Source organism: Diceros bicornis, chromosome 20 (assembly GCF_020826845.1).
Source record: "Diceros bicornis minor isolate mBicDic1 chromosome 20, mDicBic1.mat.cur, whole genome shotgun sequence".
Taxonomy (NCBI): Eukaryota; Metazoa; Chordata; class Mammalia; order Perissodactyla; family Rhinocerotidae; genus Diceros; species Diceros bicornis.
The window spans coordinates 34,211,736-34,225,308 of record NC_080759.1 but is presented as its reverse complement, the minus strand read 5'-3'; the positions used below and the strand labels follow the sequence as shown (position 1 = coordinate 34,225,308).

The following is a 13,573-nucleotide window of genomic DNA, read 5'->3' as shown; positions in this document are numbered from 1 at the left end:
ATTTCATTCTCTTTGTTTTTCTAAATGTTTTTTGTATTATGATCTGAAACTATGATTTCTCAAACTTTGTCCTTTTGGTATTTGTTAGCCATATCTTTGTATCCTATGACTTCATTGGTTTTAAAATTTTTCACATGCACTTGAAGAGTATGTTTTCAGTCCCATCAATAATTCCTCTATTATATTAGTTAATTCTTCTCTGTTTTTTCCAGTGATCTTAAATATAAATGGTTATTGCCTGAGGTAGTTTGGGGAAAGTGTTCTGTCGCTAGACTAGCTTAGACTTCTTAGTCTCTTTTTCAATAATAGGATTCTTAACCCACCTGTACTAGCCCCGACTCTTGACTTATAAATAGCACTGGTCTTTTTACTTAAAGGCAGAATTCTGCTTGAATCCACTTGAATTTAGGGTTGCCCTGTTCCTTGCCTGTAGGGAAGTTGCTTCCTGATATTCCAGACAGATCCACAGCGGAATGGGGACCAGACTTATGCAGTGTCTCGTTACAGTGACGTTCTGTCACTACTATGATATATTCTCTCCAGGAAATTTTGCATTTGGAAAGAGAATTGTGTTTTAATGGTTGTGGTGAGAGATATCTCACTTCAGGGTAATGTTGTGCAGGGAATGATGCATCATTTGGATTTTGAGACTATTTTAAGTAAAAAATACTTTTGTGCTCCTGATTAAGAAAACACATCAGAGAGCCAGGGAATAAAAGAATTTTGTTTCTCTAGAAACACAGTACTTACTTCCAGGTATGACTAGAACCCTTGGAGTGAAATGAAAGTCTGTTATTTATTTTATGATGAGTTGTTTAAATCTCCCTACCGTCTTGTCTTTGGAGAACTGTGCCTTTTTCCAGTGGGCACTGTTTATGTAGAATAGCTTTGGTCCACGGCATAGACAGAAGTTAATGCATCGCATACACAACATAAACAGTCTTCTACTTGCAATCAGGATAGGTTCCAAAAGTTCATCAGTAAGGCATTTGTTTAAAACTTAGAATGTGCTTGTCCTCGGAAACACTAGTATAAGTGATGGTTGGGGGCCAGGCTAACCCACCAACGCCTATTTCATGCGTGATGTAACTGAACTCACACTATTATACATTATATATCCCTAAAGGAAGGTTCTCATGTGATAGGAGGAGGAAGGGAAAGAGAAGATCTTTGTCTTCCTACTTCCACGAGTCTCATTTTCCTCATTTCCTGATCTTCCTCATCTGTTTGGGAGAGGGTGGAGAGATTCCTGCCTCTCAGTGTTCCAGCACCACTAAACAACTCCCCCTTAGCATAGCCTTAAAATCTCTCAGTGCAGCCGATCTCAGAAAAGAAAGAATCTGATCTTTTGGCCTCACACATGCTTTTGTGCAGCTCACTGTAGTCCTAAAATCCTCTAATTTTTAAATACGGTATTTCCTAGTCATCTGATTCTCTAATACTTACTGGATTTCTGGTCAGTGTTACAGAGGGAAGACTAATTCAGAAAAGAGAAATGGTATTTGGAGACTGGGCCACCATGTAAAAGAAATTGTTCCTCTAAGTCAGTGGTTCTCAACCAGGGGTGATTTTGCCCCTCAGGGGATATTTGGCAATGTCTGGAGACATTTCTGATTGTCCCAACTAGACATCTACTGGGTAGAGGCCATAGATGCTGCTTAACATGCTACAGTGCATAGCACAACCCCCCACAGCTTAAAATGTCAGTAGTGCTGAGGCTGAGAAACCAAGCTTTAAGCATATTCCAAAGCATGGATTGTTTACAAGTGTTACGTTGGGGGTATCTTGGTTAAATACTTTGGGAAACACAGGATTTAAGAGTTTACTAGGTGTATTGGGTTGGCTGGCAATGGTAACTTTGGTTCCCTCCCCCAAACACCCTCCCCAAACATTTGTAATAAACATATGCTCTAATTCAAACGGACAAGTATATACGGAGAGCGTACTGTGTGCCAGCAGTGTTGCAGACACTAGGGATACAGCAGGGAATAAGACAAAAATTCCTGTCCTTACCGAGTTTATACTTTGGTGGGGAAAGAAGAACAATTAACTACATAAGTAAGTGTGTGTGTGTGTGTGTGTGTGTGTGTGTGTGGAGAGAGAGAAGGAGAGGTGGGAAGGGTATGTTGGAAGGTGCTCTGTGCTATGAAGAACAAAGAATGAAGCAGGGAGTAGGGATAAAAAGGGTCGAGGGGGAATGGGAATTTTCAATGGGAGGTCAGGAAAGGCCTTGTGCAGAAGGCAGAATTTCAGGGCCAGCCCCGTGGCTTAGCGGTTAAGTGCACGCGCTCCGCTGCTGGCGGCCCAGGTTCGAATCCAGGGCGTGCACCAACGCACCACTTCTCCGGCCATGCTGAGGCAGTGTCCCACATACAGCAACTAGAAGGATGTGCAGCTATGACATACAACTATCTACTGGGGCTTTGGGGGAAGAAAAAATAAATAAATAAAATTAAAAAGAAGGCAGCATTTCAGCGGCAGCGTCAGGGGAGGAGAGAGAGTAAGCTGGCCGGTTTTGAGGAAGAGAATCCAGGCTAAGCAAAGAGCAATTTGTAAAGACCTCAGGATGGGAGCCTGCTGCTCTGGTAGCCATACCAAGGCTGCCCCTCAGCCCCTCTCCCACAGAAATTCTATAGGCCCATTAGGCGGCGGGAGGAGTTGGGTATAGCATTAGGATTTCCTCAAGTTATCTGACCCCAGAAACATTAGAGAGCCTCACGTTGGAGTCTGGAGTTGTGTTCTATGAAGGGAATGTAGAGAAATGCTACTTTAATAGTGTGTTGTCGTTTTTATAACTCTTTTCCTTCTTCTCCATAAGAACTTGGACTATCTGAGAACTCGAGGTAATCTCCATTCGGGGCTGGAGTGCCTTTGGAGGAGAGAGGAAGGAGAGATCATGAGGGGGGACTGAAGTGTGCGGGTGTTGGGTGTGTTTTCTCTCTGCTGGCTTGCAGGCTGCCTTGTTGGGCTCCTAGGCGTGTGGTAGTTGTAGCCTGGTGTGACTGTTGTGGACACAGGGCATTTGACATCCATATTGACAGCTTTCAAGCTGCATGTCATGAGTCCACTGTGAGCTTCTAGCCCGGAGCTTAATTGCACCCCAAGAGGACGGCAGGTGGAGCAGACCCTGAATGTTATCCAGTAGGCAGGATGCTCTCTGTTCTCCCTACTTTTGTCACGGTGAATTTACAGATAAGAAGTTGAGGCCTTACTCTCAAGAATAACAATTCCGTCTTTGTTGGAGAACAATTTATTTCCTCATAGTTGTCTTCATTACAGAGATAAGAAAGATTTAAAATGTGTGGCCTCTTTTTCCAATTTTTTTTTAAACCCATTTAGGACACAGTGCTTTGCATCTCGCAGCCAAGAACAGCCACCATGAATGCATCAAGAAGCTCCTTCAGGTAAAATGGCAACAACTTAAAATTACGTGTCACTTTTAAAATTTAAAAGTAACCTTATCTGTGAAAGGACAAATACACACACACACACTCCTTTAAACAGTGTCTCAGAACCTGGGTTTTCTATGAAGCGCTTCATTATTGAAACGATAGCCAAGGAGAAGGTTATTTCCATAGCAATTGCACTGGTAGGGAAGAGAATCCTAGTCAGAATCTGGAGTGTCTTCCAGGGATCCAATCTTTTTCTCCCCTTTCTTCAGCTCTTTTTCTTTTCTGAAGGACTTGGGCCCTTCAAATAGTTTTTAAAAATTTTTTTCCATGCTGTTGGAGATCCTTACAATGTAGGATCTCCAATATCCTGGTATTCTTTCAATCATTGGTAGAACGCAACTCTTCTTGAGAAGCAGAATTTCAACCATTATTTCCTTGAATGTAACTTGATGAGCTTTTAGTTGTTAGTTTTTAAGTTCTTGGTTTTATGCTTCTTTATAATTTTAAGCCAACGCCCAGGTTTGATAACCTTGCCAGGAAGTTTATAATGATTGCTTAGAGCGACAACTTCCATGAGTCTTTAAAGATGAATATTTAATGAAATCCCCATAGCAGTCCACACAGTAACATCCAGCTGTTGCCAGTCAAAATGCAAGCTGGCTATTTTCGGGAACAGCAGAGAGCAATAAAACATGTGTTTGGAGTACTGTCTGTTCTGTTGAGCTGTTGTCTCAGCCTTCAGAGCGCTGGCTGCGACCCGGCATCTTGCTTTCATTTGGCTTTGCAATGCTAATGCAGAAATGTGGTCACATTCTTCAACTTGTCCTGCTCTGTCCATCACACGGCTTCTTGTCTTGCATTACATGATGCAAGCTCCCGCCAATGCGAGGAATGCTTGACCTTAACAGGTCTGAAGCAAAATTCAAGAAAAAGAGATCAACATCTGTGAGGATGACGATTATTTTTATTATGAGGCTTCTTCCTGAAACCAATTAAAATAGAACTTGCCTTATGTGCCTCCTCTGGGACTGGGCACTCTGGATAACTGACAGTCATTGACCTGCCGAAGTGCCCTGCCTCCACGCCCTTGGTCTTACCTCAATTTTTTTAACTTAGTTGTGTTTTAAATCTCCATTCCCATCCTGGCTTGGCTATCCAGACTTTGCATCTGGCTCTGATTTTAAGGAAGAATGAACTTGACAAGCTGGAAATCCTCACGGGCAAGGACCAGATATTCTAGCCTCTAATGTAATTTTATATCTGGTTATGCAAATGGATTGTTTTTCCTCTGGAATCTTTGAAGCCTTTAAACAGTTCCTTGTGCTGTTCTAAAATTAGGCCAAAGCATGGTAAGTCGTAACTTGATCTCCATTCTTCTCACCACTGAAGGGCAGGCAGACGTTTCACTCTAACATTGCCTGTTCTTGCCTACCCTCACTTGCAAATTGTCTGAATGCTGTTCTTCTTTCTGGATAGTTGTAAAACCTGAGGCTTTGATGCCCTCCTAATGGGTTGCTTTCCTTGGGTCTTGCCTCTCTCTCATCAATTCTTCACCTCTCGTCTTGGCAACCCGTGCCCTCTATGATGACCCCTGTTATCTGCTGCCCTGCTCTCCGCTGGACTCTCTGCATATTCTCTGCTCTCTGGCCTCTCTAGGCCTTTGCTCTTACTATCTGTCTGCAGGAGATACTTCTCAAAGTTCTGCCTCCTCAAGGCAGTGAGCACAGAGCCTTGTGAGATCCTTCAAATTCAAATTCGAATGAACTCTCTCCCTCCCCTGACAGCCTGCTATTTCTCTCACTCTTTCTTCTAGCAAATGTTCCCTGGGCATGTGCAGTGTATCAGGAATTGAGTATATACTTACGAACTGAGCAGCCCCTATCCTGGTGGAGCTTGCAGTCTGGTAAACAAGTATACAAATGCACATTACAAATTGCACAACACCAAGAAGAAACCAACAGGGTACCGCGAGAGAGGAGGGAGGAGTGGATGTTCAGGGAAGGTCCGTGGAGGAGGTGATATTTAAGCTGAGAACTCAACAATGCAAACAGCCAAGGGGAAAACATTCCAAGCAGACAGAACAGCAAGTACAAAAGGCCTAAGGTGGGAAAGGCACTAGTCAGGGAGGAAAGAAAGGCAGTGAGTGGGCCTGAGGCAAAGAGTGAGGAGGAGAGAGAAGGGTATAGGGTGCAGGCCTCATGCGTCATGATGGGCAGCCTGTAATTCATCTACATACAGTGTAGAAGTGCGAAGAGCTTGTAAGTAAACAGTGACATTCACAGTCTTAAAAGCTCACTCTAGTTGTACAGAGAATTGATTAAAGGGGGAAAAAGCAGAACTGTGGAGATGCTCCAGGAGGCTGTCATAGCTGTCTAGGTGAGAAGATTGTGGCTTAGACTAGGTCGTGGTAATGGAGAGACAGAAGAGAGTAGATCTGGGCTGTGTTTGGAGACAGAATTGCTAGGACATGGTGGTAAATTAGATGTGGGAGGAGGAGGAGGAGAAGAAATCAAAGATGACTGACTCAGTGGTTTCTGGCTCATTGGCTAGATTGATGTGGTGCCGTTGACAGAGACAGGGAAGTGTCAGGGAGGATCAGGCTGGGCGTCGGGGAGGGGAAGCAGTTCTGCCTGTGCTATGTCTGAGGTGCTTGTGAGACATCAGAACGGAAATGTGAAGTAGGCAGTGGGTTGTCAAGCCTGGTGCTCAGAGATAACCTCTGTTGTGTACAGATAAGAACACAGGCTCTAGCTCGGCCTGTCAGGGTTCAAATCCTGGCTCTGCCACTTACTGTGACCTGAGCAAATTATTAATTTTGTTGTACCTCAGTTTTCTCATCTCTGATTTTCAATGGGGCTAAATAATAGTATCTAACTAGGGTTGTTAGGAGCCTTAAAACAATTCTTTGAACACTGCCTGGCACATCATAGTTAATACTTACACAATATTATTGTTGTTATTGTTAAGATATAGATGTGGGAGTCATTAGCTTCTGGGTGGTATTTCAAGCTAGGGGTGTAGGTGAGATTACTGAGGAAGAGAGCTTAGAGAGACAGCACTGAGGAACCCCAAGGTTTTATGTTTTATGAGGAGGAGTGGCCAGAGCAGTGGGAGGAAAACCAGGATAGGAGGGGCCAGGCAGAGCTCTGGGAGCTGAGGATGGGGTAGTGGAGAAGGGGGGAGTGGGTTACAGATGAGAGGTTGGTAAGGGGAGGACAAAAATATTCATTGTCTTCGGAAACATGAAGCTTGGTGACTTTGATTAAGTCCATCTCCATGGAGTCTTGAGGGCAGACACCCAACTGCAATGGGTTCAGGAATGAATGGGAGGTGGGGAAGCATGGACTGTGTGTGGGCAGTTCTTAACAGAAAGTTTGTTTTGTGAAAAGGGAGAATTCAAGGTGGAATCGAAATGAGAAATCCTAGAGCACATTTGTTAGCTGATGGGGATGATATGGTGGCAATGTAGTGACGATGTAAGGGAGAGGAGGGACAGTCGAAGCAGCAAAAGGTGACAGTTTGCCTGTGTCATGATTACTTGGAGATGTGTCTCCCTCCCCATAAGGGACTGTAGGCCGCCGGAGCGTGGTAACTGGGGCTTATTCATGTTTATACTTTTCCTAATAAGTTGTATCATACCTTGCAGGAAAAAGATGAACTGAATTTTATTACATATATTTGTTTATTTTTGTCTTATAGTCTAAATGCCCAGCTGAAAGTATTGACAGCTCTGGGAAAACAGCTTTACATTATGCAGGTAACTTTCATTCTTATATTTGTCTTCTTCTGCTATAAGAAATACTGACTTCATTTTCCGTATTCAAGCCACTAACCTTACCGTGTTACCCCTGCTGCTGTTTTCTGTCATCATTCTTACACATCCTCATTTTACTCAGTTTGCAAAGCGTGTAGAGTTTTACCAAGAAATACGTCTAGGATTCATCAGTTGCCCACCAAACAACCAGTAAAAATTGTCATGGTTATTATGTTTTAATTAATTTAAGGTTCTTGTTTAAGAGATATTCATAAGCATTTGTAGATTTCAGGTAATGTGTGGTACAGATTTTTCGATTTGGGATCATAAAGAACATCAATTTTATTTATCGACGTTTTGCTTTACTATCTGTCACACAGCTTCAAGTGACGAAACGTTGACACTGAACTCTGGGATGATTAGATTTATGAATTGCTTTTGGCCCTGGTTGTGGAGAAGCTAAGTTCTACAAAAAGCTGAATCAAATGTTTGCCTAAAGGAACTGGCAGTCGCTGGTTTTAGATCTGGATAATTCTGAAATTAAACAGTAATTTAAAATTCCTCTTTAAGCTTCCTGACGCAATTTCTCTTCAATGCAGCTAGAGTGCATGCATGCAAACTGGGTAGAACATAACCTTTTCCTTCCTAGAAGTGTTTGATGCCCCTGTTGTGAGAGTAGCTTTCTGATAAGCTGTGGTGGTGTGTTTCCTCCCCTCAGCGGTGCAGGGCTGCCTTCAAGCTGTGCAGGTTCTTTGTGAGCACAAAAGCCCCATAAACCTCAAGGATTTGGTAAGTACCAAGCAGCCACTAGAAATGGGGATGGACACTGGTTTATAGAGCACTGTGGGCTACTTCTGAGAGTCGCTAAGACTATAGAGACCTAAGTATGTGGCTAAATTCTACTGCTTTTCAACCTAGATCCTTTTCTGCAAAATAGACTTAAGGAGTATTTGTCATTGGTCCCTAAATCATTAATAAAACATTGTGCAGCATGCACTTCCTATATATGTATATTTGTATCTAAGGATAGATATGTGGTCTACTATCAACATAAATATTAATAAGGCTTAATGTCTTGATTTTTTTAATAGTTTATATTTATTTATTTATTTATTTATTTATTTATTTATTTATTTATTTATTTATTTATTTATTTTTGTGAGGAAGATCAGCCCTGAGCTAACATCAGTGCCAATCCTCCTCTTTTTTGCTGAGGAAGACTGGCTCTGGGCTAACATCTGTGCCCATCTTCCTCAACTTTATATGGGATGCTGCCACAGCATGGCCTGACAAGCAGTGTGTCGGTGCGTGCCCGAGATCAGAACCTGGGCTGCCAGCAGCGGAGCGCGCGCACTTAACCGCTATGCCACGGGGCCGGCCCAATTTCTTGATTTTTAAAAATAAAAAATAAGTCTAAATAGAAGTTCTATTATTTTCATTCTGTACCCCATGTACCATCTTGGATACTCCTGGTTAGGGTTTCCCAACTTTGAAGACCACTTCTAGCCTGTTTTAACTTTGCTGGGCTATTTTGAGATTAAATTTACATGCCTATTGCCCCTGGTTACAGGATTAAATTTCCTGCTGTAACATGGGAATTGATATGCATGCTCTTAGACCTGATGGAGATATTGTGAAGTGAGCATATAGAACCTGTGAATAAATTTACACTCCCTGGATGTCAGTACTTTTTAACCAGAAAGTGTTACAACTTCACAGAGATAATTTTTTAGAAATGTGTCTGAAATTCTATGCTAAGAGGAGACTTAATTCTTAAGCAGCAATTGTGTTTTTAAAAATCTCCATGTTAAAATAATAACTTATTTTTTTCCTTTTCCTTTTGAATACATCTACCTTAAAAATTACCATCAATCCTATTTGTGGAGTATGTTCAAGGAAAGAGCAGAATGAAAGCTTCTCTTTGTGGTTTATATCATTTGAGCCAGGCCCCCTTCACCCTAGGATTATGGAAATAGTCACCTATATATTCTTCTAGTATTTTTTCATATGGTTTATATTGTAACATTTTAATTCTTAATCCACGTTACGTAGTTTGCATATGAGATGGGGATCTAATTTTCTTTTTTTCCAAAGGAGTTGCCAGTTGTCATATTGTAACATATTAAGCAAATCATTCTTTCCATTAATCTCTTTGTCTAGTCACGTGTCAGTAATAGACAAATAAACTCTAATTTATGTTATGTTTTGATACCTAATAAGATTATGAAAGGGTGTGCTTTCCGAGAAGACAGTAGTGGCATGATAGGATACAGGTAGTTCACTCAGAAGAAGCTGCTGAGGGGCCAGTGGGACCTCCTGATGCCATGTGAATCAAGTCCTTCATTCCTCCAGAACCATCCCTCAGTAAATGTGGTATATGTGCCTTGAGCCTTCATCTACTTGGTGTTGCACTCTCTCTCACACCATCGCCAGCCTGAGTGATAGCTGAGGGAACAAGCAGCCCAAGACGCTGAGGCTTCTGAGGGAAAGCTAGCAGTCAGTGAGATTCCATAAGACGAGTTGTGCTAAGATGCAATGGCAGCCCCATTGGGGCACAGACTATCATGGTGAGTCAAATATAAGACCAGCAGGACGATTTCAGGAATAAATGTAGAAAGAACAAGGACCTTTGAGACTCTGGCATTTGCCATCTGAGTTAAAATCTTAATCTGAATTTGTTTCCTAGGATGGGAATATACCACTGCTTCTTGCAGTCCAAAATGGCCACAGTGAGGTCTGTCGCTGTCTGCTGGATCATGGAGCAGATGTAAATTCCAGGGACAAAAATGGAAGGTACCACAGAATGAGACATCATGTGATTTCAGCGATACCCACATTCTGAGAGTCTTTCAAAATAATCACAGATGTATTTTGGATCATTCGTTTTAAAGTGGTTTTAATGTCTTTACTTTTTTACTTTCTGCCTTTTTTGATAATCAAGAATCTGTTTTGACTTAAAATTTTTTTCCCTAGACCTCTGGGAACATCATTGAATCTGTGATGAGATTATTAAATACTAAAGTGAATAGGCCATTTCCTATGACTTCATGGAAAATTAAAGTAAACATATTGGTTGTGTTTTTAAAATAGTCTTAATAATGTATAGGTACTTTAAAATGCTTGAGGTGAAAGGACAAGATTTGTGCCAACCATATTAAATTCCATCGTAGTCAGAAGATTATGTTTAGAAGATTATGTCTATGTTATTTGACCTAATGTGGTTTTAATGTTTTGATTTAATCTGAAGTTTAAAGAAAAAAAACCTACATAATTTCACCTTCATAGCATTCTGTTTTGAATTCCCTAGAAGATTAAGTGTAGTACAGGTTTAACAGTGCTTAATCTTCTTTTCCCTGTTTTTAAGACAAATGAAATGATTTCCCAGGAAAGACTTTTCACATTTTGTTAGTACTAATTTGGTGTCTCCTTTTTTCTCTAGAACCGCTCTCATGCTGGCTTGTGAGATCGGCAGCTCTAACATCGTGGAAGCCTTAATTAAAAAGAGTGCAGACCTAAACCTTGTAGACTCTCTTGGACACAATGCCTTACATTATTCCAAACTCTCAGAAAATGCAGGAATTCAAAGCCTTCTATTATCAAAAATCTCTCAGGATGCTGGTATGTGAAAGAAAATAGCCAGTGTTGTTTTAAGTTTACCCACTCCATTTTCCCCAAAGGATAAAGGAATTTGTGCAATATGATATATTTTATTATTCTTTTAAACATATTCTTGAAGAAAGATGAAGTGTTAAATATTGTGTATGGTGTGTGTGTGTGTGTGTGTGTGTGTGTGTGTGTGTGTGCATCCCCCCCACCCAAAGTGGATATGAGTCATTATGGTTCTTATAGTTTTCTTTTTTCACTTTTTCCTCAATAGATTTAAAGACACCAACAAAACCAAAGCAGGTATTTATCTTTGGGGGAGGTGATTTTTTTTCATCTTGGCTTGTGGGAATTTGAAAATGTTCTGATTAAACCACTCTGTGGTCCACTAGAAAAGTGATAAAGACTATGTTGAAAATACTGGAGTGAAATATCTTTCAAATAAATGATTCACTGTTATAAGGTGGTAAATGTTTTCTTATGTTTTACCCCATTTCCAAAGCATGTAACTTTAAACTTGCTACTTATATATTCATCTTTTTCTGAAATGTACTAATATTTCCTATTGCTGTGAAAATGTTTGTGGTTTAAACTCTGAGAATGAATAACAATATTTTAAATACTTATAATATCACATGGATTATTGTCCTACATCCATGGCAATATTACATATTTAATGAAAATAAGAGATTTAGCTTTTCTTTTTATTTTAATGGGGCTTTTCTAAAATGTCATTGATGTTACACAGATAGAAATTGAGAGGTTTGCCCTGTTATTTTGGAGTTTTTTCTAAAAATAGAGTCACTATTTTTTACTTTATTAACAAGATGTATGTTTGGCTGTTTTATTTGTTTATACATCAAAGTTCTTGAAAAAATTATAAACAGCAAATACTCAATACTGAATTTATTATGTACTAACTGTGTTACTTATTTGTCCATAACCTTCAGAGATGAGCTACCCCCTTACCCCCATACTTACGTTCTTTAAGAAAAGGAATGAAAGTCATCCCAAGATGGGGAAAAGGACCACTGCTTTGCATTAAGATGAAAGCTAGACTATGAATATATTCTGGGTTCTAAATTGTGGTAGACGACGCCTCATCTCTACTTTCCCAGTTCTCCACACCAGCTTAATCTGGTTTTGTCTTGTGTTTTTTATTTTCTTGCTATTAAAGCATGGGCTGCTGCAAGAAAACTTGGAGCATGCATATTCCTTATTTTTATGTTGGTAACAGATTTCAGATCTTGATAAAGTAAGAAATGCATGAACTGTTGAGGTTTTTCTCATTGTTTGATGAAGCTATTTGCTCCGACTTTACTAACCTAACTAACCCACCTCCATTCTTTGGACTGTGATAACTTTCAGCATGATCAAGTCTCTAAAATAAGCTCAGAAAGAAGTGGAACTCCAAAAAAACGCAAAGCTCCACCACCTCCTATCAGTCCTACCCAGGTAAAAACAAACAAACCAACAACGAACAAACACACATCAAGAAAGCCATAATTTTGTCATTTTGTGTTTAGGCCAAAAGGACATGTTTTAGAACTGACCCTTAAATGCACATTTAAAATTTTCTTCAGTGGTTTTAAATTACAAATTCTAGTATGAAGGATTTTGATTATTAGTATGGAAATAATGTTGATACTTATTTATTTCAAAACTGAAGAATTGGGGGCTGGCCCCGTGGTGTAGTGGTTAAGTTCCGTGTGCTTCGCTTCAGCAACCCAGGTTTGCAGGTTTGGATCCTGGGCGCAGACCTATACCACTCATCAAGCCATGCTGTGGCAGCAACCCACATGCAAAATAGAGGAAGATTGGCACAGATGTTAGCTAAGGGCCAATCTTCCTCACCAAAAAAAAACCAAAAAAACCAAACCTGTTAGAGTTGAACAGTATCTTTTTAAAAAGCCTGAAGGAAATTTCTCGAAATCTTTTGACAGAAACTTTTTCCTTAAGATAATAAGCTAGGTCTATTTTTAGTTTCTGATATTAACAGCTCTAGTAAAGGGTGGGAGAATGGATAGCAGGTGAGGCAGTTAGTTGAAAATGAATTTTACTTGGCTTTTTAAAACATTGTTAAAATATATTTGCCTTTCTAATTACATTTAAAGTTGGCTAATATTAAAAGCAGCTTTCATGTCTGAGCTTACAGTGATGACTGCATAGTGGAGGAAGCTTGGATATGAAATGGCAATAAAAAAAACTGGGTTGTTATTGAGAGAATCATAGGGCATAAAAAGAATAATCCATATTCAAATAGTTAACAGGAATATCTCATCTGATAAGTAATTTTAAATATGTTAGCATGTTCATTAATAATATTCTCAACCTGCAATAGAAGTTTTGTAGATTTTGGGCTGGCCCTGTGGCGTAGTGGTTAAGTGTGCATGCTCCACTGCTCGCGGTCTGGGTTCGGATCCTGGGCATGCACCGACACACCGCTTGTCAGGCCATGCTGTGGCGGTGTCCCACATAAAGTGGAGGAAGATTGGGACCAATGTTAGCTCAGGGCCAGTCTTCCTCAGCAAAAAAAAAAAAAAGGAGGATTAGCATGGATGTTAGCTCAGGGCTGATCTTCCTCACAAAAAAAAAAGAAGTTTTGTAGATTTTTAAAATTGATTCTGGTAAAGAGAGGAGCAAAGTTACTTAGTTATACTCTGCAAACTTTCAGAAAGTATTTAAGGTAGCTGAATTACATTGAAAATATGTTACCCTTGAATTAAATGAAACTAAGGATAATTACTATTAGATTTATTTGCACTGGTTACATAGGTTAATTCTTTGGCACTGGAGAAGAAAAGACTTTGAGGAAGCATTCTTC

General features: G+C 40.2%; 1 protein-coding gene across 5 annotated transcripts in view; it reads left to right on the top strand.

Moving 5' to 3' along the window:
* RAI14 (retinoic acid induced 14) overlaps nucleotides 1–13,573 on the top strand; it is a 143,455-nt gene that overhangs the window by 115,857 nt on the left and 14,025 nt on the right. For 3 of the 5 annotated variants that reach the window (XM_058564264.1, XM_058564265.1, XM_058564263.1), the window contains exons 5-11: nucleotides 3,340–3,404; nucleotides 7,092–7,149; nucleotides 7,865–7,935; nucleotides 9,833–9,939; nucleotides 10,586–10,764; nucleotides 11,024–11,052; nucleotides 12,118–12,204. In XM_058564264.1, the coding sequence (XP_058420247.1) occupies nucleotides 3,340–3,404; nucleotides 7,092–7,149; nucleotides 7,865–7,935; nucleotides 9,833–9,939; nucleotides 10,586–10,764; nucleotides 11,024–11,052; nucleotides 12,118–12,204 (596 nt within the window). The remainder of the gene's footprint in view (nucleotides 1–3,339; nucleotides 3,405–7,091; nucleotides 7,150–7,864; nucleotides 7,936–9,832; nucleotides 9,940–10,585; nucleotides 10,765–11,023; nucleotides 11,053–12,117; nucleotides 12,205–13,573) is intronic. The other 2 variants (XM_058564267.1, XM_058564266.1) reach the window with 1 other exon arrangement.